Source organism: Elgaria multicarinata, chromosome 2 (assembly GCF_023053635.1).
Source record: "Elgaria multicarinata webbii isolate HBS135686 ecotype San Diego chromosome 2, rElgMul1.1.pri, whole genome shotgun sequence".
NCBI lineage: Eukaryota > Metazoa > Chordata > Lepidosauria > Squamata > Anguidae > Elgaria > Elgaria multicarinata.
Window position 1 is genome coordinate 39,468,510 of NC_086172.1, and position 22,670 is coordinate 39,491,179.

At 41.0% G+C, this 22,670-nt stretch overlaps 1 protein-coding gene across 1 annotated transcript in view; it reads left to right on the top strand.

Annotated features, from left to right (window-relative positions):
* PDE11A (phosphodiesterase 11A) overlaps positions 1–22,670 on the top strand; it is a 199,765-nt gene that overhangs the window by 160,152 nt on the left and 16,943 nt on the right. Inside the window, exons 14-19 of the mRNA XM_063116335.1 lie at positions 284–374; positions 4,409–4,509; positions 10,506–10,583; positions 11,992–12,055; positions 15,577–15,651; positions 17,242–17,325. Of these exons, the coding sequence (XP_062972405.1) occupies positions 284–374; positions 4,409–4,509; positions 10,506–10,583; positions 11,992–12,055; positions 15,577–15,651; positions 17,242–17,325 (493 nt within the window). The remainder of the gene's footprint in view (positions 1–283; positions 375–4,408; positions 4,510–10,505; positions 10,584–11,991; positions 12,056–15,576; positions 15,652–17,241; positions 17,326–22,670) is intronic.

Genomic DNA, 22,670 nt, shown 5'->3' on the forward strand with positions numbered 1-22,670 from the left:
TGTTCAGCATATGGTCCTAGATTAGCCCTGCTCTGGAGGACTGATTTTCTGTTTATTCTGGGTGATTGGTGCAGTGGCTAAATATACAACTAACATCCGTCGTTGTGATATACAGCAAGGTATGAAATGAGCTTCAGTATGGCTGTATAAGGTATTTTCAAGGTTTGTTTGTTTGTATAGGGGAATGCATGCATTAGTGGTGAAATTGTGGACAGGATTTCTCTTAGGAGCATATGCTGAAAGTAGCAGTACTGATCTTTTGTGTCTATTGCATTTTTTTCAGGAGTGGATCTGCTTTGGCTCAGCTCTATGGGACTTCTGCTACTCTGGAGCACCATCATTTTAACCATGCTGTCATGATTCTTCAGAGTGAGGTACAAAGGCAGCGGAATGCACAACCTCTTCTTCTTTTGTAAATATAAGTATCTTAAAATAAATCGTGACAGTCTTAATAGATTTTTCTATTATTGGTTTGTTTCTCTGCCGACATGTATGAAAATGATTCTGGGTTCTGCTCTAGAATCCTTTGCTATATTTTTTCCTGGGTTTTGTGATATGAATTGTGTGACCTTAGTTCCCAGAATAGCTAAAACAATTCAACAAAGCAAAACAGCTCGGAATGTTGTTGAAATGTTTCTGTGTTTTGCTGTTTATACCATTTGAATTGGAATATTCTAGTGAATGTTTTACATCATAAATAAATATGTTCTTCTGGAAAATAGGCCGACATTGCCTCTGCCTTAATAAATGCAGTAAGCGTAAACTCTATGATAATATTCTCCCACAACTTTCTTGGTATTCATAGTAAATAAGACCATCAGGTCAGAAGACGCAACTATTTTTATTTGTGTGGTAAACTGTTGAGATTGGTTTTCTTTCTCTAACATGCTCCTTCCTAAGCACTAAACAGCCTTTTAAAGATTGCACTGCAACCAAGAAAATAGAAATCAGATTCTATGTGATATTTTTTTTCTAAGACCAGCAAAGAAATACCAAGGATTATGTTATTTTGTACATATTATAATTTTACAATTTGGTTCTTACGAAGTTCAGCCAAGTTAAAGAATGGTAATCATTTGGATAAGTGTTGTAAGTTCTTCTCCTTCGCCCTCCCCATTATAAAATAATGCTTGCACTATACAGGATTACAGCGGTTTATGTTGACCATAAATTTTGAACTGGCCTCTTCATACCCTTCATCTTGATCCAAAGGGCCATGCATCAAATGTTCTACAAATATAGTAGGACTTCTAAATTCTTCCCAACACCCCACCGTGTTGCCTGCCAAACCACTCTTGAAATGTTAGGGTTTAGAAAAAAATCCATACACAATGAGCTTTTCTACACGAGGCATTTATTGTGGGGTCATCATTCCTTTCTTACGGGTTCTTTAGATGTTGTTGTGACCCTCCAGTCTAAAGAACCTTTAAAGAACTACATTTCTGTTTTTTTAAGAGCACTTTCCTGGGTTGTTGTTTTCAGAGTGGGTAAAGTGGAGTATTATTTCTGAAAGCAAAAGAAAATGCATTTTCCTACTTGTATAATCGCATTATTCTGCCATAGCACAGCATCTCCTAGAGGTTATGTAGCAGAAAAGCAGGAAAGGAAAAACTCTTTAAGGAGAGCTCAGATCTTAATTCTGAGACAAAACTGAAAGTAGATTCTTCAATGGATTAACAGCCTCATGTGGAAAAGTTTGATATAAGGAGTTGCTGTTGTGTGGTGGGAGTAAAGAAGCACAGCAACTTTGTACTAAATTGGGGGCGTTATTTTGGATCACAGGTCATCTGTTCTCATCCTACTTGCCTCTGCTATACTGCTTTTTGACTGATCCTGGGAACAGTAAACATATGCAAACAAAAGAGTATATTATTTTATTCTAATATGTATTTAGTTAGGCTGTAAATCTCAAAACAATGTGGGGCTTATTCTAAGGATTGCTCTGTTAGGGTGCTTAATGTATTCTGAATAAAGAAATTGTTTCTTGGGGCTGAATTTGGATTTTGACACCTATGCATCCAGTATGAGAAGAATGTCTTTTATTAGCGTCAAATTCTTCAGAAGAATGGCATTTCATAACCAGGTTTCTGCCACAGTTACAGCAAAACAGTGCAGTCATCAACGTATTATGCCATAAAATCTCTTTCAACCGAAGGACCAAATTCCATTTGGGAGACATTCTTGGGAACTGCATTCCAATCGTGGGTGGAGCCAAAGGCAAAATGGCCAGGGGAATGGCAAAAGAATACTTGAACCATATTTTAGCTTAAGAACTCCATCTGTCAAGCATTTTATTCCATGCTGGTTGCTGGGCACTCACGGATTTTTGCGGGTCCGTCTCACAACACCGTCTGCCTCCCGCCCCTTCTAGCCTTCTTCGTGCCACTAAAAAACACCCCAGTAAGCCTGACTTATTTTTAAAGATGGAAGTTGCCGCTATCTCCTGCTGCGAGCAGGAGAAGCAGCAGGATCAAAACAGGGTGACATGCACATTCTTTACTTTCTCTTTCAAAAGTGGAAGTAATGACGGTCAAACATGCAGGCGGTAAGCAAACGTGATTTTCCCCTGTGTGATGACGCTCTAAAGCTCTTCTGCCAGTAACGAAGCCTTAGGAAAGATATTTTTACGGCAGGCGTGAGCAACCATTTTCTCCCTGAGGGCTTCACGTGGTGTGTTGGGGGCCAAACACACACATTTCTCTCTACACACAGACATCTCCACTCACAGGGTAGGGAAGGTTTAAACCTCCCCTCTCTGCCTGCTGAGATCAAGGGATGATGTATCTCTGGGGGAGGCAATCCCAATCCAGATTGCTGTTAGCTACATGGAAACCGCAAACTCAGCATGGAGAGTGCTGCAGGGAAGGCAAGGTTAACGACTTTTCCCCCTCTCCAGCAAAACAGATCCCGGACACTGTTTCCCCAGTCCTATTAGCAACAGAGGGGGCTGTCTTGACGTCGTCTTTGCCCTGGAGTGGCTCCGAATCCGTGCTGTGTCATTTATATGACGCAGCAGCAGATTCGAAGCGAACCCGGGGCAAAGAGGCAAAGATGCGCAGCTGAAAAGTCGGGGATTTACACTGACTTTTCCAGCCACAGTGAGGTCAGCCCGGCTCTTCTGCCAGTCTGTCCTCTCTCAGAGCCACCCTGGGGGTGTTCGTGGGTGGAAGGTGACCTCCTATTGGTTGCCAGAAGATGTGGGAGGGGGTGGGCCTGGTGAGTCTAACGGCCGCCAGAAAGCCCTCACTGCTTCCCCTCATAAGGACAACTGGCCGCCACTGCACACCAACAATAGCATTGGGTTTGGCAGCGGAGCAGCAACAACCCGGCGCCGTGAAGACAGCCCCAAGGAAACAGTCATCTTGATGTCAGTGTTGCCGGGGGGGGGCAGCGAGGTTAAAGCCCCTCCTACCCCCAGCGATCTCAATCCAGATTGCTATTTTACCCAGTGCTGTTAGAAACAGTGACTCAACCTGCAGCAGCATTATTAGGAAGGGGGTAATGTTACAGCCTCTGTCCCTCCCACCACAATGTGATTCTGATCCAGATCCAGATTAGCAGCAAGGAAAAAACAGCAATCTCAATAGCACCTGGATCAGGGAGATGGGGGGTAGGGTGAGTTTAAGGCCCCCTCACTCCCCCAGCAATCCTAATCAAGATCACTGTCCCAGCGCTGCCAATAACAGTGTCAGAACAATGGTCTTTTCTCCGCTGCCCAACTGAAGGCTGATCAGCTGGGCTGCAAGGAAAAGTTAGTGGGCCTCTCTGGAGCTCTGCAGGCCTCACAAAGAATGCAAGCTGCAGGTTGCCCATATGTGCTTTAAGGGTAAGTGCCCCTGCCACAATAGGCTGGGGTAGCCAGCCTTACTCCCTGAGCTGCAAACTTGCCAAGAGAAGCAGATAAAGATAGCTGGAAAAAGGAGACCAACTCCCCAAGAAACATGTAATGTAATTCTTGGCATACTTTCTGGAAGAAATTAGTTCCATTGAAATTTGGACTTGGGTCCATTTTCATGTGTTTAGCATTGGGGCGACAGCCTAATAACAATTTGTGCTGTGTCTGCCCATGCATATAAATCTGCTATGGAAAAAGCCAATGCTCTCAAAATATAGTCCCAAAGGCATTTGGGTAAAGGGAGGGGGAAGGTATGCTGTTTATCAATTGCATGCACCAAATTTATGAGTGTAATCTTTTTATTTAATTGCCCATAATTTCAGACCAGCAGAAAAATCCAGGAAAACAACTTAATTACAGTGGCTGATGGAAATATTTTTGTCATGTTTTCACTATGAATTAAAAAAAAAGATTTGCTGTAATGATGACCCACATTGCGGAGTTATTGGAAAACCTTTCAAAAACCCTATATTGATTCTGAGCTATTTAGCTTTGCTATCTCTTTCATTATAGGGTCACAACATCTTTGCTAACTTGTCCTCCAAGGATTACAGTGACCTTATGCAGCTTCTGAAGAAGTCAATATTGGCAACAGACCTCACTCTCTATTTTGAGTAGGTATTGGCATTTTCTGAATTTGACAAATGAAAATCCGAAAGAGCTACAGCCCCCTAATGACCTTTTAAATACCAGTGAGGGCACAGGGCACATAATACTAGAAGTTAGTATTTAATTATCATTTGAGTTATTTACTCTAGCATTCATGGTATTTGAGGCTTTGTGAAAGATTTACATACGTTATATACAGCTATTTCCTAATTTTTAAACAAATGTATGCTATGCTTAATTTGTAAAGTGAAAAAAGCTTTACCTATCGGAAGACGAGCTTTTCAGAGAGCCGGTTTTTCTTCTTTCATGCTTTGCTAGTTTTAAATTGTTTTTAAATGGGGGAGCTTGTAATGTCCCATCTGTATACTAACGTCTCAGGTCTAATCTACACCAAGCAGGATATTGCACTATGAAAGCGGTAGGAAAGCAGTATATAAAAGGCAGGAGCCACACGACTGCTTTACAGTGGTATTGAAGTGCACTGACAACTGTTGGGTCCCACTGACACATACCATATACCACTTTCATAGTGCTGTATCCTGCTTGGTGTGGCTCCTGCCTTTATATACCGCTTTCATAGTGCAATATCCTGCTTAGTATAGATGAGGCCATAGAGCCCCAGGAAAACTGCTTGGTGTTTTTTCTGAATGTATAGTTTGGCACTCAGTGTTACGTTTAAAAAGAAAGTTACATCCAATGAGACCAAAGCCTTCTTTATGCATTCTTCAGAACATGTGAGGCCGAAGTCTGGGGAAAGAGCCACACACTGTAGCCCTGCCCTCGTGCACACTGGGCCTGCCTCCTCACTTCCCTCGCCTTGAGTGGCGAGGTGTTCAGCGGAGTTGTACTCACATTTGCTTGAACACAAGTGACTGAGGCCGATTCTACACCTGTCTTTTTCCCCGGGATCATCCCTGTGCATCCAAATGACACACAGGGGATCCCAGGAGCAGGCAGGGGATCCATTCGCCTGGGATAATCCTTAGGTGTAGAAAGGGCCTAGGACCCGGAGTGAAGCCAATGCGAGGATATCTACCCCGCAGTCCTTGCCTCAAAATATGTCAAGGCCAAAGAACTAACAGGACGTGGGGCCTGCGTGTGCTGGGATGTTGCCATGGGGCCAGCATGCGCAATCCCATCCCTATCCCTAGTTTTAGCCTTCACATGTTCCAGAGAACACATGAAGAGGGTTCGCAATTCCTTCTGATCCAGTTTTATGCTCCTGTAAATACGTAACAAAGGACTATTACTAGATAACTGTCTTAACAGGGATGTAGGTTTTGAGTTAGTTCACACATGCCTGCTTCTCATGAGATGGCTGGTACGTGTGAAACTCCCACCAGAGATAAAATACCACAGAATATATATATATATATATATATATATATATATATATATATATTCCGTGACACCATCTCTAACACTAATACTTATGAAGTTCATGTATTCGGCATTTTGACCATTCCCCCCCCCCCCCCGCATTTAACAAGCTATAAAACTTACAGAACTTTATCGGGCGAAGCAAGGCCTGGCTCTAGGTCTAGGGGGACCGTCAGCTAAGTGCCCTCTGGTGGATCCCTTCCTATCTCAGAGGACCCTGGTGGTGATGGCAGTGGTGGGCAACAGCACAGGTCCAAAGCAAAACTGGGCAGCGCCATTTTAATTTTCCACAATGCCCTGGAATGATGTTTTGTCAGGGGGATTGTGGAAAATGTAAATGGCAGTGTCTGGCAACAGCTACCAGCAAAAAAATATATAGATACAATCAAGAGGAGATGCCAGAGGTGGGCCTTGCTGGGGTGCTGCAGCCCCAGAAGCTGTCCAAGGATGTTGAGTTCTGATCCTGAGTGTGGGTGAAGCTTTTCCTGAAACAGCATCACTTTGCTGAACAAAGGTTCAGCTGTTGAACTTTGGTCTGTCATGCAGTTGTTAAAGGAATAGGAGCTCTGCCAGGAAAATAGAGAGAGAGAAGAGAAGATGGCAATCCTATTCATCAAGTGATGTATACGCTGGTGTAAATCAGCCACAAGATGTAGTGATGGCCACTAGCTCAGGTGATTTTAAAAGGGGGATTATAGAAAATAATGGAGGACAGATGACAGCGATCAGGCATGATAGCTAAATGGAGCCTCCATTTTCAAAGGTAGTAGGACAATGAATATCAGTTGCTAGGGAGCAATGGGGGGTATTGCCTTCAAGTCCTGCTTGTAGACTTTCCAGAGGCATCTGATTGGTCACTTCCCTGATGAATTTGGACCCGCTACTCTGATTCAGCAGAGCTCTTCCTTGCCCTCAGAATGTGTCAGATGGTGAAAGAGCATCCAACCTCATCCCTCTTACCAAAATCCTCATGATTGTTTTGGGTTTTGACAGTCGGTTGTTTGACATTGGCACAAAAAAGATGCCAGAGATGCGTGCCAAGTTTAGCAGGAACTGTCTATATTTAAATGCTCATAAACCTGTCTTTCTGTAAAAATATAAAAATGTAAATTGGTCAAGATGGCTGTGAGAAGGTCACATTTTGGTCAGAGTTGGAAGATTTTATTTCCTTATTAATTGTATATTGCTTGAAGGAAACTAAACAATGGGGAAAGAGATTTTTCAATTGGCAGTTCTGTTTTCTCAGGAAGAAAAAAAATGTGCATTCAATTGTAGGCTTCTAATTTAAATAAAAGAAGCAAGCACTCACAAAAACACCTTGTGTAGTGCTGACGCAATGCGGAGTTGCCTGTGAACAGTTAAGGATAAGATTGATTTAAAGCCAATGTGCCAGCTAGTCTGGGCCATTAAAATTGTCATCACTGCAGTACTCTCAGTATTCTCAGAGGGGTTGTTAGGCCATCTTGCTTTCAATCTGCATGAGAGAAATGAATTTTCTTTTCTGAGTGTGTGACTTTGCATTAAATTATAAAGTTTTTATAATGTGCAACGACTTTGGTCATCTGTAAAAAGCAAAATGTGCAAGGAAAAAAGTATATGACCTGAAGTTTCATTAGTGAACTAAGAACTTTTATATTAAATAAACAGAAAGTTCAGCAGTCATCAGGGAGGATGGGAGATCACACATTATTATTTTGTCTCTTTTCAACCATTAACCTTAGAAGGTCATTTGGTTCTGTTATGGATTACGCTTGGGACACTAACCCCATTATGGAATATTACCACCCATGTGGACTAACCATGTGGGTGGAAATTGTAAGTATTAATGGGAGCAGAATGGAAAAAATGGCAAACAGGCCACTCCAGAATATATGTGAAAGGAGCCTGAGTCAAGGACAAATCCAGTGAATAGCAAGAATTCAGGATCCTGTTTCCAGGATTGTCTTTTGCTATCTTTTTCTGATGCAGTGGTGAAAAGCCACCCCATGGATGCCAATCATTGATACTAATTGCTTTATGACTGCTTCTAGGTCATTGCCTTTTGCTGTGGGAGACTGAGGGATGGTCTATATGGTCAGGACACCCTCCCCAAAACAAATGTAGCAGCTGAAACGAGTAATATTTATTTATTTATTTATTTATTTATTTATTTATTTATTTATTATTTATTACATTTCTATACCGCCCAATAACCTTGAGGATCCTCTGTATTGTGTAGTAAGTCTCTGTGCCACTTCCAGAGTTCATACCAAATAATGCAAAGGATTTACATGGTAAATTAAATATCATCTTCCAATGCAGAAATGACTTTTAATGCCCTCTTCGCTCCTTTTAGTTATAAGAGCCCTGCTGCATCAGACCAAAGGCCTATCTAAGTCAAGTGTTCTGTTCACCTAGGGGCCAACCAGCTGCCTGTCAGAAGCCCACAAGCAGGACTTGAGGGCAATAGCACCTTCCCACTCATGTTCCCTAGCAATGGCTTACATATAGCTATCATGACTAGTAGCCATTGATAACCTTGTCCTCCATGAATTTGTTTAATCCCCTCTAAAGCTTTCCAAACTGGTGGCCATTACTACATCCTGTGATCACAAAATCCACAGTTTAACTTTGCGCTGTGGGAAGAAGTCTTTTCTTTTGTCTGTCCTGAATCTTCCACCATGTAAAGTATCACATCACACTTGCTTACATTGAACCTTATTTGCCATTTATTCCTACTCTCCTACCTCAATTTTTAACCAATTTTTACTAATGTATAAGAGGACGTCTCCTCTTATTCGATAGCTGCTAAGTTTGCTCAGTAGTCTTTGTTTAGTGATTTTGCCAAAGGCCTTTTGAAAGTGTAAGTAATTAGGAATACCTCTGTCCATATACTTGCTGACACCCCCCCCCTCCAAAAAAAAACTCTAAAAGGTTAGCAACACAGGGCTTATCTTTGGAAAAACCATGCTGATTCTCCTTTAGCAAGATCTATCCCTCTATATGTTTGATAATTTTATCTTTGATAATGTTTTCCACCAGTTACTCAGTTACTCAAAGCAGATGTTGAGCTAATCAGATTGTAATTTCCTAGGTCCCTTCTTAAAAATGGCTGTCACACTGGCTACTTTACAGTCCTCTGGTACAGAGGCTGACTTTAGGGATGTTTGTGTTAGAAGATTAGCAATTTCACATTTGTGTACACCTGGATCTGGTGATTTATCAATAAATTCTATTTAATTTATTTATTACCATAAATGTATCTTTTAAAAGATTTCTCTAGGATTATAGAGTTTATATCCAGAGATTGACCATATCCCCAGTGATCCCCCATTCTACCAGGTCTTCCTTACTCCCACTAAATCTATGTTCTTCTTTAACATCAAGCACTCCTGACTCCCCCATAATGGCTCAGCGGATTCTAGACTTAGCGCAGAAACATCTAGAGGACTAGAGGGGTCCTAGTGCTGCCAATCAGAAGGTACTATGCAGATAATTCTGTCATTTTCTCCTTAAGAGATTTTTTGTGATAAGAGAAAAGACAGAAGCCAGGGAAGGAAAACATGGGAAAGGCTACAAGTAGAAAGTGATGACATCAGCTGTCTGTACCTCTAACAACTCTAGTGTAAATGGATGAATAAGCCAACTACATTGCCAGGTTTTTAGTCACATGGTAGCAAAGCCTCTTTATTTTGGTATTTATAGACCTTGAGCCAAATAAATATTTTGATAAAGTGCATGTTTCTCCCTACAAAAATTAAATATTCGTTCTAGAAATATTAAATCTCTAGATTAAATAGGTTTTTCTAACCACAAATCAGAAAAAAAAATCTGTCAGCAAATATTTTAAGGCTTGTTGACTTGAAAAAACAAGACACATGCAAAGTATTCTTATAATTATATATTTATTATCCCATTTGTATCCTACCCTTCCTTGAAGAAGGTATATAAGGATTTCTCCATTTTATCCTTCCATTAGGAGCTTAGAGATAGTGACTGAACCAAGATTGTTCAGTGAGATACATAGCTGAGCAGGGATTTGAACTCGATTCTCTCCAGCTTAAGTCAAACTTTCCACCCGCCACACAACGCAGATTCTCACTAACTGGTGTTTGTCAGGTGGCTTGTTTTAAACAGACCACATATTGTTTGTCATCAAGTGACTTTTACATGTAGCTTGGTTTTAACGTATAACAATGGAAAAATCAAGCCTTCGCACATTGAAATTGATTGACTGTGATCAATTAGTACATGACCCAACAGCCAGGGATGGTTATGCTATTTGGGGGAGCTGGCAACTTTACATATTTATAAAATGCAAACATTCTTTTCAATACACTTGATCATTCTATAAAAATAGAGTAATAAGGTTCCATCATTTATTTCCAGGTTGTTCCCAATATATAATCAGGAGACCATGAAAATTGATGGGCTGTTGTAAAATGATCCTGCAGTTTTAATTTTAATTTGAATAGGCTGCAGCAGACAGGCTGATCTCTACCTGCATTAGTCATTGTAGTAAATTCTGAATAGACTTATATATTTGGGGAATTGTATAACCTTCTTATACAAAATGCTAACCAGAAGTATTACACCTAAGTGCAAGAAATGTATTTCCTCTCATGGATACGTTTTGTTGTAGGAGGAGGGCTGAGTTTTTCGAACTTGTCAACAAAGGTGACTACAACTGGAAGGTTAAAAGTCAAAGAGAGATATTCCGGTAAGTATCTGGTCACTCTACAAAAGAGGGCTGAGGTAGGCACAGCAGCTTTAATTGTTGTGATGGAGAGGGAATTTCACCAGGTTCTGCATGCATTCAAATGACACCTGCTGTAATTCCCTTTTCTATACAACTGTTAAAGATACCGGAGCCTTGTCCTCCTTTCCATATGGTCACCCTAGCTAAGCCCGATGAATCTCATCCCGACCCGCTCCCCACACAGCTTTCCTGAAATAAAAGCTGCTTTCTGAACTTCGTTAGATATATTTGCAGGTAACATTTAGTTAAAGCTCTATGTAGGTGAGAGGACCGACCCAGTGTTCTCTAGGGAGCCTATTGTAGTTGCTGCCTCACGCAGCCCTCATGCCACCCACAATGCCTAGTATACAAATGTACACATTTGCCCACTCTTCTCTCCATATATCAGTGAGCAGATGGGCATAGGCCTCTGGCTCTTCCAACCCACCTCTGCAGTCGCCACATTTCCTAAGGGCATGCTTGCACAGTTCACTACCATCGCTACACTCAACAAGAAACTTCAGGAAAGAGTAAAGTCTGTAGGGATAGACAGAAGCAACATTACCCACATTTTCTCATAGTTATGAAAGGAGCTATTCATGTGATGAGTAAGATTCTTACGTCTTTGTGTCTTAGCTGAGGCATGGGTCATTTCCTATTTTTCCATGTCATTTCACTCATTTCTGATTTTAGAGCCAGGGCAATATATTTGCCAGTTCTTTATTTCCAGTGTCCTTGCTCTTCATTTGGGCTTTCTCATAGTTTTATATGCATCGTGTACTGTACATAAATGCTTTCTCCAGCTGAATAGTTTCTTTCTCCCAACACTTATAAAACATAATTGTAGCCAGGTATTAAACTACAGTGTAACTGTAGTCCTTACAGTAAATCCTGAACTTTTATTGCAGATGAACTGTAGAAACGGCTTAAACAGTGTCTGGAATGCCTCTCATGGTTATAGCTTTTCTCTTGCCACAGTAGTCACTTGTAAGTAGGCAAATAGATTAGCCCAATCTGTATTTATTATGTAATAACTCCTTTTCTTACATCATAGCAAAAACCCAGCTGCCCTGTACATTATAAATATGACTTTATTAGTCAAAGTGCAGCAAAATTAGTAGTTAGTCTGTGGTGATACATGTTTCCTTTGTAGCACTCAACGGATAACATTGAAAATTCATTATCTGATTATCTATAATGCATTAGCCTTCCTATATTTAATGACATAAAAACCGTGCTGACTGTTGAGATTCCAAAGAGTGCCATCCCTTCTATAAGGGAAGAAGGTTGTAATCCTGACCATTTAAAACAAAATTTGTATCCTGGGTGAATTTGTTCAGAAAAGCAACAAAGGTTTGTTCAGCTTGCATTGTTCATTTCTGTTTTTCAGATCAATGCTAATGACAGCCTGTGACCTTGGAGCTGCGACCAAACCGTGGGAGATTTCAAGACAGGCAAGTCATGATTAATAGCAGGGCCTGAAAGAGGAGGTACCGATGCAACGGTTTTCCCAGGAGCCTGACATGGAAGGGGCCAAATCTGGCAATCGATTTACAACAGAATTGCTGCATTTAAAAATGGCACAGATTTTCTGCTAGGCATGGTTTATTGCTCAATCTTTTTGTTGTTCTTGTTTATTTGACGGCATTGAGTAATATTAAGGTGCTGGGGGTGGGGGGTGGGGAAACTCGTTCCAGAATTGCAGCCCGAGGATTAACTATTTCACTTCATATTTAAAAGCAACTTGGAATATCTAATTATTTTGTAGATTCCCTCTTATTACAAAAAGTTGAAAGCAAATGCTTAGCATGGATCTTTGAAGGAGATTTCTCAAATCTGAACTTTAACAATGTTGTTTAAGACTGTTTCTGGGGTGCCTAGACAAACCATAGGAAGCTTGATAGAGCTAGCAAAAGGCTTTTTAAAAAATCCCCATTGTAAATCAGATTAAACATTTGGAAAAGGCTCAATTTATTCATCTGAAGGGCATCCCCTCTCTCCTCTTTATAAAGTCCAAACCGCTAACCTGATTAGCTTCCAGGTCAAAGAGATTAAGTATGTAATGTATGTCACCTAAAATCCTCACTGATAGCTAAATTTATTAGTAGCCATATCAAATAGTTATCCCCATGAAGGAATATATCTACTGGCTGCCTATAACTATCACAGTCTCTCTGTAGGGTGTGGCATGTTTATATATATATTTTAAAAGATCCACATTTCACCCATGTTTAAATATTGTCCTTCCAGAGTTGCATTTACAGTACTCCATGTCTTATTAGTGTAACTTCCTGGGAGAGCTATTTTGCTTCCCGTCAAGAAGCACGCTCCCAATGTGTCCTCTCTTAAAGGAAAATCACTTGTTTTTTTGCTGCCACCACTGACACACTGGCACATTTCAGCACCAAAGTAGGTGGCACAACACTAGCAATTTTAGTGGCAGTGGGGAGGGGCGCTATCCCTAGTGGGTTCCAGGGGGGAGGTGAGATTGGCCCCCAGACCCACAGAACTTGCCCATCCATAGACTTTTCTGCTGCCTCAGTACTCTGCCACCTCATTTTCCTACATGTATAACAAATCCAGTCAATGGGTTGGATCCAGTGGTGTCATTCCACTGACGGAATTGTTTCTGTCAGTGGATCCAGGAGGGGTTAATTTCCACCACTTCCACACACCTTCAATAAGTGCTCTGGAGGAATGGGAAACACTGCAGAGGAGATTTTGGGGTGGAGGAAAGAGGGAGGAATTCTCAATGGGGTGGCAGATGTCCACTAGCATGATGCTGGATTTAACCCTTAATATCTGCCAAAAGAAAATCTGGCATGGGGAAAGAACCTGTGAGCTGACTAGTACTTGATGTCATCTCTTCAGGTGGCACACAGGGTAGTATCTAGGTTAGCACTGATCAAATAAGTTACAAAGCTATTAAATTATGACACTACAGGAGGGACTTGCCATATCACCTATGATCTTCCATACTGTTTTCAACAGAGATCACATAACATGCATGTGTGCAGGCCATGTTAGTATGAGAGAGAATTACAATAGTTGAGATGTCTGTCATGGCAACCTCGCTTGCAGCCTTGAGTCCTAGCAATTTCTTCAGGCTTCTTGCAAAACAATAGCGCAGCCTTGAGAAACACAGGTGGAGGCGGGGGAAGAAGCATATTGAAGACACACAACCTGAAAATCCATTAAGGTTAACTTTGCAGAAGATCATTGCCTATTTCCAGAAGTTACTCACACGTATCCTTAGCTTTATTTCACTTAGATTTATAGCCCAGCCCATCTCGAAGGCCAAATGAATCAATGAAAGAGATAAAACATTACAAAAGTGTTAAAACAATCTTAATCTCTGCTCATAATTAGATGTTTATGTGCAACCAAGATATATGGTGATATGAAAATTTTTGTAGACGGGTCTGAAGTAGGAAAAATCCTTTTCACGATCCAGGTTACTTTCATTTAATTTAAATGAAGCTGTTTTACAGGTCGCTTCTCTCAATATGGCTGCCATGTACAAGTAGCTTGAAACTGCCTCAGCATGGGGCTTGCACCAAACAGCGATTCTTCGTTTGTTGTGTATACCAGCCCATGTGGGTCAGCCCTCTCTGTGGCCGTAGCTAGACCTAAGGTTTATCCCAGGATTGTTCTGGGGTCAAACCTGTTTGTCTAAGTGCCACACAGGGCATCCAGCGCTCAGGCAGGGACGAACCCGGGATGATCCTGGGATAAACCTTAGGTCTCGCTGTGGCCTGTGTAATTTGTCTGCATATCCCCACTGGGCACCACCAAAGATGTTTAGTGAAAGCATGAGTTCTGCCCACTGAGCCATGGCTCTTCTGCAAAATAAATTCCATGGTGGAGGTTTATCTGTGTAGCAACTCCATACACACAAAATAGCGGACTGCATGGACTAGTTTCCACATGACAGTGTTATCATAAGAAGGCAACACTTAGCTGGGGTTTACCATGATGAAAGCTTTGGCAGCAACCTTATTTTTACCTCCAGAGTTCACCAACACTTCACAAATTGTTATTACAAAGCTAGATTGATTTGCCCACATGGAACTAGATATAATAATAACTTTCCTCCTTCCATATCTCAGTGAAGAAGTACAGGCCTGTGGACATCATGGCTTCTCCATTCCCCTCTCAATTTCCATGAAGGAATCCCAATGAAAATATGGAGTGTGTGTAGTGCCAGCATGACTTTATGAAGTGAATTTAGATAGAAATTTCCTTCCTGCCATTGATAGCATCCAGTTCCCTTGTTGTCTGCACTCGTGCAAGGCATTTTAAACAGATTATGGCAAAAACAGTGGAAAATCTTTTTCATGCATGCAGATTGCAATGGTGAAGGTGGGAGAATCAGCTGTTTTCAAGCTCACCTAAATTCTCTGAAAATCACTTTGTAGTTCATTTTGGTTTGCTCCCATTTTTGTTTTTGACCTGTTGGCTAGTTCAAACAGGGACCGTGTGCATTTTGAATGGGAATAGTGTACATTTCTGTGCATATTTTTCAAAGGTACACACTTCCCCCAATTAATTGAAGCATGAAAATGTGTATTTTGTAAAATAAAAAATGTGCATTTCAACATGCTCATTTTGCAAAAAATGTGCATTTTGTGAATACGATCTAATTTCAGGAATTTGCAAACATTTCAGGATTGTAGACAGTAAATGTTTGATTTATGAACAGAAACCAGGTTCTCATACACTCCTATACAGTAGTTCAGACCTGAGTGTCTGTGATAAGAAGTGATCGAATGTGGGAAGAGCTTGTAGTGAACCAATGGAGAATCCATGTCCATGTCCATCAGATATTGTGGCTCTGATTCAGTAAGAACTCCAAGCAAACATATATTTAAAGTCAGGCGTGTGCTTAAGCTCCTTACTTGATCAGGGCTTCAGGCAAGGTATTCGTTGCTCTTCATAGTATTAACCCTGGTTGATTATTTGATACGTGTTTTAGGTAGCTGAACTGGTAACAAACGAGTTCTTTGAACAAGGAGACAGAGAAAGATCTGAGCTCAAACTCACGCCTTCAGTAAGTTCATCACTCATTTTGGAAACTATTTTATTGTAGAATGAGAAAACAGTTTAAGGTTTTATATGAAAGATAGAAAGACTGTTTTTAAATGGATACCGTTGTTTCTATACTGTTGTTTTTATGTTTTTTATGTTTTTAAATTTTGTATACTTTTTAATGTTCACTGTTTTTAACTTTTGTAAACCGCCCAGAGAGCTTCACCTATGGGGCAGTATATAAATGTAATAAATAAATAAATAAATAAATAAATAAAGTATTAAAACATATATTTTAAGCAAAACGTTTCAGCTTCTGCCCTTATCAGTAGCGATATATATATATGAGAAAATATGAACCTGGGAGTCAGTCCCATTGACCCCAATAACATTCCAGGGTGTTGGCAGCATAAAAGCCTCATTTGGAGGCACCCATAAACTACACTGAAAAATACTAAATAAGCCGTTAGCTCTCCTGCTCGTTATATATTTTCAGTTTGGCCTTGTTATATATAGGGTGACCATATGAAAAGGAGGACAGGGCTCCTGTATCTTTAACAGTTGCATAGAAAAGGGTATATCAGCAGGTGTCATTTGTATATATGGAGAACCCGGTGAAATTTCCTCTTGATCACAACAGTTAAAGCTGCAAGTGCCCTGCCCTCTTTTAAATCTGGTCACTCTAGTATAGCTCCTGCAGCTTTAACGGTTGTGATGAAGAGGGAATTTCACCAGGTTCTCCATATATACAAATGACACCTGCTGAGATTCCCTTTTTAATACAACTGTTAAAGATACAGGAGCCCTGTCCTCCTTTTCATATGGTCACCCTATTACATAACTAACCAGTTTTTCTTCATCTAGCCCAAAGTACATGGGCCAGGAAAAAACCTTCCCAGTAAAACTCCAAAGAAGGGTCAAATAAGAGTTTGGGGTTTGCAAGGAGAAGAGTTTGTTTTTGTTTTGAAGATACGGATTTTCAGTTCTCATAGTTTCAAAGAGCACTGGAGGAGAATAGACTGCAAAAGTTGTTGATATCTAAAGCTTGGACTCAGATTCTGCAAATTTCAAGCAATGCTCCAAGAACTACAGCTCATGATGATCATTCAATGAGACTGTAACCTTGCATTCACTTACCTGAGAGTAGGTTCCATTGACCTTGATGGGGCTTACTTTTGAGAAGACACATATAGGATTGCACTGCACAGCTCCCTCCAGGAAGAATGAATAGGTCTGAGAGAAGGAGTTGCTTGTCTTTATATTCTCTCCCCCTCCCCCACCCCATCTCTCCCCTGCAACGTAAATGCCAACAATATGGTATATTTGTCTGACGTTAAGGAACTACATGGTATAACAGTCAAATAAATTAAACTTACATATGCCATAAGCAGGGCTAGGGAATAAATGGTTTATTTTTCATCCTAGACAAAAGACAGGGAAATGTGCATAAAGATTGATTATGGTTTTCAAAGTGTTCAGTTTGTAACAATTTGATCTTAGATCTAAAGTATTGGATAAAGCAGCATCTGTAAAATATTCTAGAGTAACAAAGCATGACATATTCCTCCTCTCTCTCTCTCTCTCTCTCTTTCTCTCCCCCCGCCCAATTCAGGCTATTTTTGATCGGAACAGGAAAGATGAACTGCCACGATTGCAGCTGGAATGGATTGATAGCATCTGCATGCCTCTCTATCAGGTGACTTTACATATTGCTGCTGCAGGGTTAGACGAAGACTGGCTGGTCCTGCTTCTCTGCAGAAGGGAAAATAATGATAATATGTAAGAGCTTTGCAGAGGGTGTCAATCTTTGGATATGTGCAGACTGTCGTGGACCCTACTTGTTTCACTCCTCAGGGAGCATAAAGTACACTGAGCAGAGAAAGAGGCTAAGGCACTTCTAATGAAGTGAAATAAATGAATGCCTATTAGCCCAAAATCAGTATCGTCTATCAATAAGGAAGAGAAATAAAATAACCAAATAAACCTCAAATGTTTCCATTAGTTGACACATTTGATGATTTTCAGATCTTTTGCTTATATTGACTTGGTTTGCACATAACACTAACCCATGGTTTATTTAACCCTTGGTTTTTGCCCTACCCAGAGTTTTGGCCAGCTCACACAATCAAACAGCCCACAGTGGTTCCCAGGTTAGGATGACACAGCAATCCACAATTGTGGCTTAAGTATTCAGGGTGGTGCCCATGGGGGCCATGGCTATCACAGCAAACAGTGACGATCATGTGAACCTAGTCTTTGTCTGGCAGATCATCAAACAAAATGTGGTTTGTTTCTCTCCTCTTTCACTTGCTCCCTCCCTGTATCCCAAATGCTTTTGTGGCTCTGAAGTACTAGCATGTGGAGCAGCTGGGTTTTTTTTTAACCACGCTTGTTCACTGCCTCTGTACATTGGTGAAACAATCTCAGAACAACCCATGGTTCTGGGTTCACACATAACAACGAACCATGATTTAAACAACCCAGAGTTCAGAACCCAACAACAAATCATGGGTTCCCTTTCTAGGTTGTTTGTGGTTAACACAAACTATGGCTTGTTAGCGTGACTGGGGTTCACACATTAAAACAACCCAGAATTCAACAACCAACATGGGTTAAATAAACCATAGGTTAGCATTATGCAAGAACCAAGTCATTGGCTTTGGTCCAAAGGTTGCAGGATCCACAGCAGGGTTATGTACTTTTTTTTATTTGTATTGTTGTTTAATATTGGGGTTTGTTTTTTCACTTTTCAAGACAATATAAATAGTGAACAGTCCTTTCATGTTTAAACAGCAGTTCTACACATGCAGTTTTGGGAATTGTTTCTGAAACTTGACAGATATTTGTATTTGAAACAGCAATCAAATGTGTCATAGGAGAGCTGCTGTTCAAACAAGGAAGTTCATGGTTTCACTACAGGTACCCATTGATATGCATAATGGGACTCTTTGGTATGTTTAAGAGGGACAGAGCCTTCCTAGTGGCTGCACCCATGCTTTGGAAATTTCTCCTAGGGAGGCCTGCTTAACTTTCTCTCTAATGTTCTTCCGCAATCAGGCAAAGACTTTTTTTTATTTAGACAGATGTCTTAATTTATGGCTCATCTTGTAATATGTTTTAACGTGTCCACCATTGGTGTTTTTTATTGGTTTTATCTGCTTTTCTTGTTTCTTTCATTGTTATTGACTTTTTAAAAATTGCATTATTTTATTTTTATTATTGTCACTGTTGTTAGGTGCCTTGGATGCTATATGCAGAATAGTTAAAATATGGAATTCACAGCCACAAGATGTAGTGATGGCCACCAGTTTGGATGACTTTAAAAGGGGGTTGGATAAATTCCTGGAGAAGGCAATCAATGGCTTCTAGTCCTGATGGCTATGTGCTACCTTTAGTATCAGAGGCAGTAACTCTGTATGCACCAGTTTCTGGGGGACATGGGTGGGAAGGTGTTGTTGCATTCATGTCCTGCTTGTGGGCCCTTGGTCGACAGCTGGTTGGCCACTGTGTGAACTGAGTGCTGGACTAGATGGACCCTTGGTCTGATCTAGCATGACTCTTCGTACGTTCTTAGAAAGGTGGGATATGTTATCACAGCAAAACAGCAAAAAAAGTCAGAGTGGGGGAGGTATTTTCTTAGCACCTAAAAGACATTGTATTTGCATAGGTGCCAAGTGATACCTGCATGGAAAAAGAGTTCTATAAGTTCCTTAGTCATGTGTGACCCACTTTACCCTAGATACTTTGGTCAGGACCTCTGAATAAGATCTTAGAGTTCACACAAGCTGACATGAGAAAAGGTGTTTCCTCAAGTATCCAGTTCCTAATTAATTACAATAATTATTGTACTGTTGTATGTTTATTTTATGCATTTCTTAGGCACATTTCAAGACTACAGTCTTCCCACTATAATAATTATCTCTTTATTCTCATTCATATTATATATATATATATATATATATATATATATATATCAGATTTTGAGTGGACCAAGGAGTTGGCCTGCTCCTTAACTATAAAGACAAATCCACAATGCAATGTAATTATCTGGAAAACTTTGCAAATTTGACAGCTTCAAATCAAATATGCCACTAAATAGCATATAACAAACATTTCCTGTTATTATTTAAAATGAATATTACGTTCTGGATAAGTTAGGGAAGAAATTAGGGGGGGAAAGTTCAGAACCAATTAACTAAGACAAACCATGCATGTTAAGCCAGAGGCTTTGGTTTGTGGGAGTCGGTGTTTCTAATCGGGATAGGCAAGAGAATTATCTAAGGAGAGCAAAGAATGATCAGTGTGTTCTCTGTGTGAGAGGGCTGGATATGAGCACTCAGAGCACCGCTCAGCTCCATCTTAGCAGGAGTTCTGTGGGGGATAGAGGCACATCCGAATGCCTCCCCTCAACCCCTGCTCGTGCTGCGCAACTATTACCCTGCTGCTCAGCATCTTTTCCCCTCCTTCTTTTTTTTAAGGCATTGTCAAAACGTGAAGTTAATGTCATACCAGCCTAAGGGGTAAACAGAAAACTTGATGTCACCGTCTCACACTGAGTGAGATGCTCCCTGGAATATAAAGCTGAGTTTTAATTTCCAGTACAGCCATCACATCAATGATGCGTGGAGACACTGTAAATCCTGTTTATACATGGTTAAAAACCCTAAGCTAGGGCTTCATGCTCCACAGGTATCTCCGGTTCTGGGTTTCTTCTCCCCCACACAAATTCTTTTTTGAACGGTAATAAATTGATGAGATCACACAACATGGAATATAATAGGTATGGCAGAAGGGCATGTCGTGCTTGTGCAGAATTTGGCTTCCTCCTTCCTTTTCCCACTCTCTCTCCAACATGGTTGCAGAAAAATGCTTGCATACTTACGCACCTGCTGACAGAATCCATAAAGGGATTCTATCTATTCGGCTTCCTCATTCCCTTTTCCCTGCTGTTCTACTTTAATGCTATAATGCCAATATAGATTTTCTAGATTTCTTCAGGAACGCCAAACAAGATGTGAGGTTAATTGTGTGAATGCAATTCACATGTATTTTTAAAAATGTAAATAAAAGCTGTAGGGGAGCCTGAGCAGCATCAGGGCTGAGAGGGTGGCCACATGTCCTCTTTTGCTGGGCTGCCAGAGACTGTCCGAAGTTTTGAAGCCCTCCTCTATTTGAAGGGCTGTCGGGTCCAAGTCTGGTTTCAAGATAAAGAACCATAAGAGATCCTGGAAGGGCCTTAAAAGTCACCCATCAACAATTAGTAACTGGACAGCAGACTGAGCAGAGTCACACAGGTCACCTGGTCACAACCTTCCATGCCATGGTGACATGTACTTATTTTATTTATATAAGAATAATTATTTCTAATTTGCATTTATAAGTATACATCTGTCAGGGATGCTTTAAGGTGGATACCTGCATTGAGCAGGGGGTTGGACTCGATGGCCTTATAGGCCCCTTCCAATTCTACTATTCTATGATTCTGTGATAAAGTTTAACCCTTCCCCTCTGTCATAGTTGTGATGAAGACACACACACCTTGCCCAGGTCCATTGGCATCAATGGAGGCTTCAATGTAAATAGCAGCTGGAATGTGAGCAAGAAGATTTTTGTCAGGACCCTGGCAGGGAGGAAGGATTGCACACTCACCACCCTTTGAGGCCCTGATGCTACTCACATTCCCCCATGACAATTAACATTTTTTTAAAAAAATGTGCATGTCAAGCGTATCCATACAATTAACATCACATCTAGTTTGGCCCTATGACTCAGAACTGATGTAACTGTAACTTGTAAGCTAAATCAGCACTGACCAGAGCCACAGCTGCACATTTTAAAATGCTTAAGTCCGCCACCATAAATAGCATCCGTCTATCATGTTCTCCCTCTCTGGAACGTGTTGTAGAACTTACCTGGAGTCCTGATGTCATCACTTTGATGTGGGTCAGGAAATAACAATGTAATGCTTTCAGGAGGTAGGGAAGGTTAAAGAGATGGAGAGTGACACAGGGCTGTATTATGCTTGTAGGAGAAACTCATATTGTTGCATAAATTATGCTAATCCAAGTGTGTTTAAATCCAATATTGAAACACTTGCGAAAGATCACAGGCAAGGCGTTGGGCTCCAAACGTTTATTCTCGAGAATTAGGTGACCTCTTGGCGTTTACACTGCTAAATCAGTGACACTGTGCTGAGGCAGGACAATAGCTTATATACTTCTATGTAGTGGTCAGAAGGAGAATTGCAGCTGAAAGTGCCATGTGCTTTGTGCCTGTAGCCCCTCCCCTATTGGTGATGTGGATAGGGGGCAGTCCTAAGGACTTGGCTGAGTTTAACTGGTCAGTGTCATTTTGAAACTGACCTATGGTGTTAAAGTGCACTTAAGCGATGTTTACTTGAAGTTTACTTGAAGCTAGGTGGCGCTGGAGCTGTGGGGGGGGGGGGAACATCTGGCGGCTGCCATTACATGTGAAATACCTGCTCTCAGATGTCCTTTGCCCTGCATACCTGCACTTAAACTTTCCTCTATATGGTGATGTCTGGGCAGCTAGCCGGTGAGTGGATTTGATGGGATTAACTCAATCAGTGTCCTTTGGGGCTGACAAGTCTAGGGGGCTTAATGTGTGCCTAGTGCTGCTTTCATGGGGGTAAATGGAGACCACTGGGGCATCTGACTACTTCCTCTTCTCTGCCCTGTGCGCCTCCATACCCTCCCCCGGTGTGCCTGTGTGTGTAGGTGTGGGTGCCTGTGCGTACACGTGTGTCTACATGCGTGTGTGAACACATGTCAAGATGCGTGTATGCGTGTCAGGGGGAAAGGGACATTTTAGTTTTTACGTCAATATTGTAGTTTTTTTAAACTAGATGGTCCTATTTTTGCCTATAATTTGAGAGGGAGGGAGGGAGAGCGAGAGAGCGAGAGAGGGAAGTTTATCCTGAATTGCTCCTAATGTATACATTTTAGTCAGTCTTTTTTTTCCCTTCTCATATCATTTTTGTGGAGATATGTACAAATCGGGTGTTTTTTTCTACTAAATTGT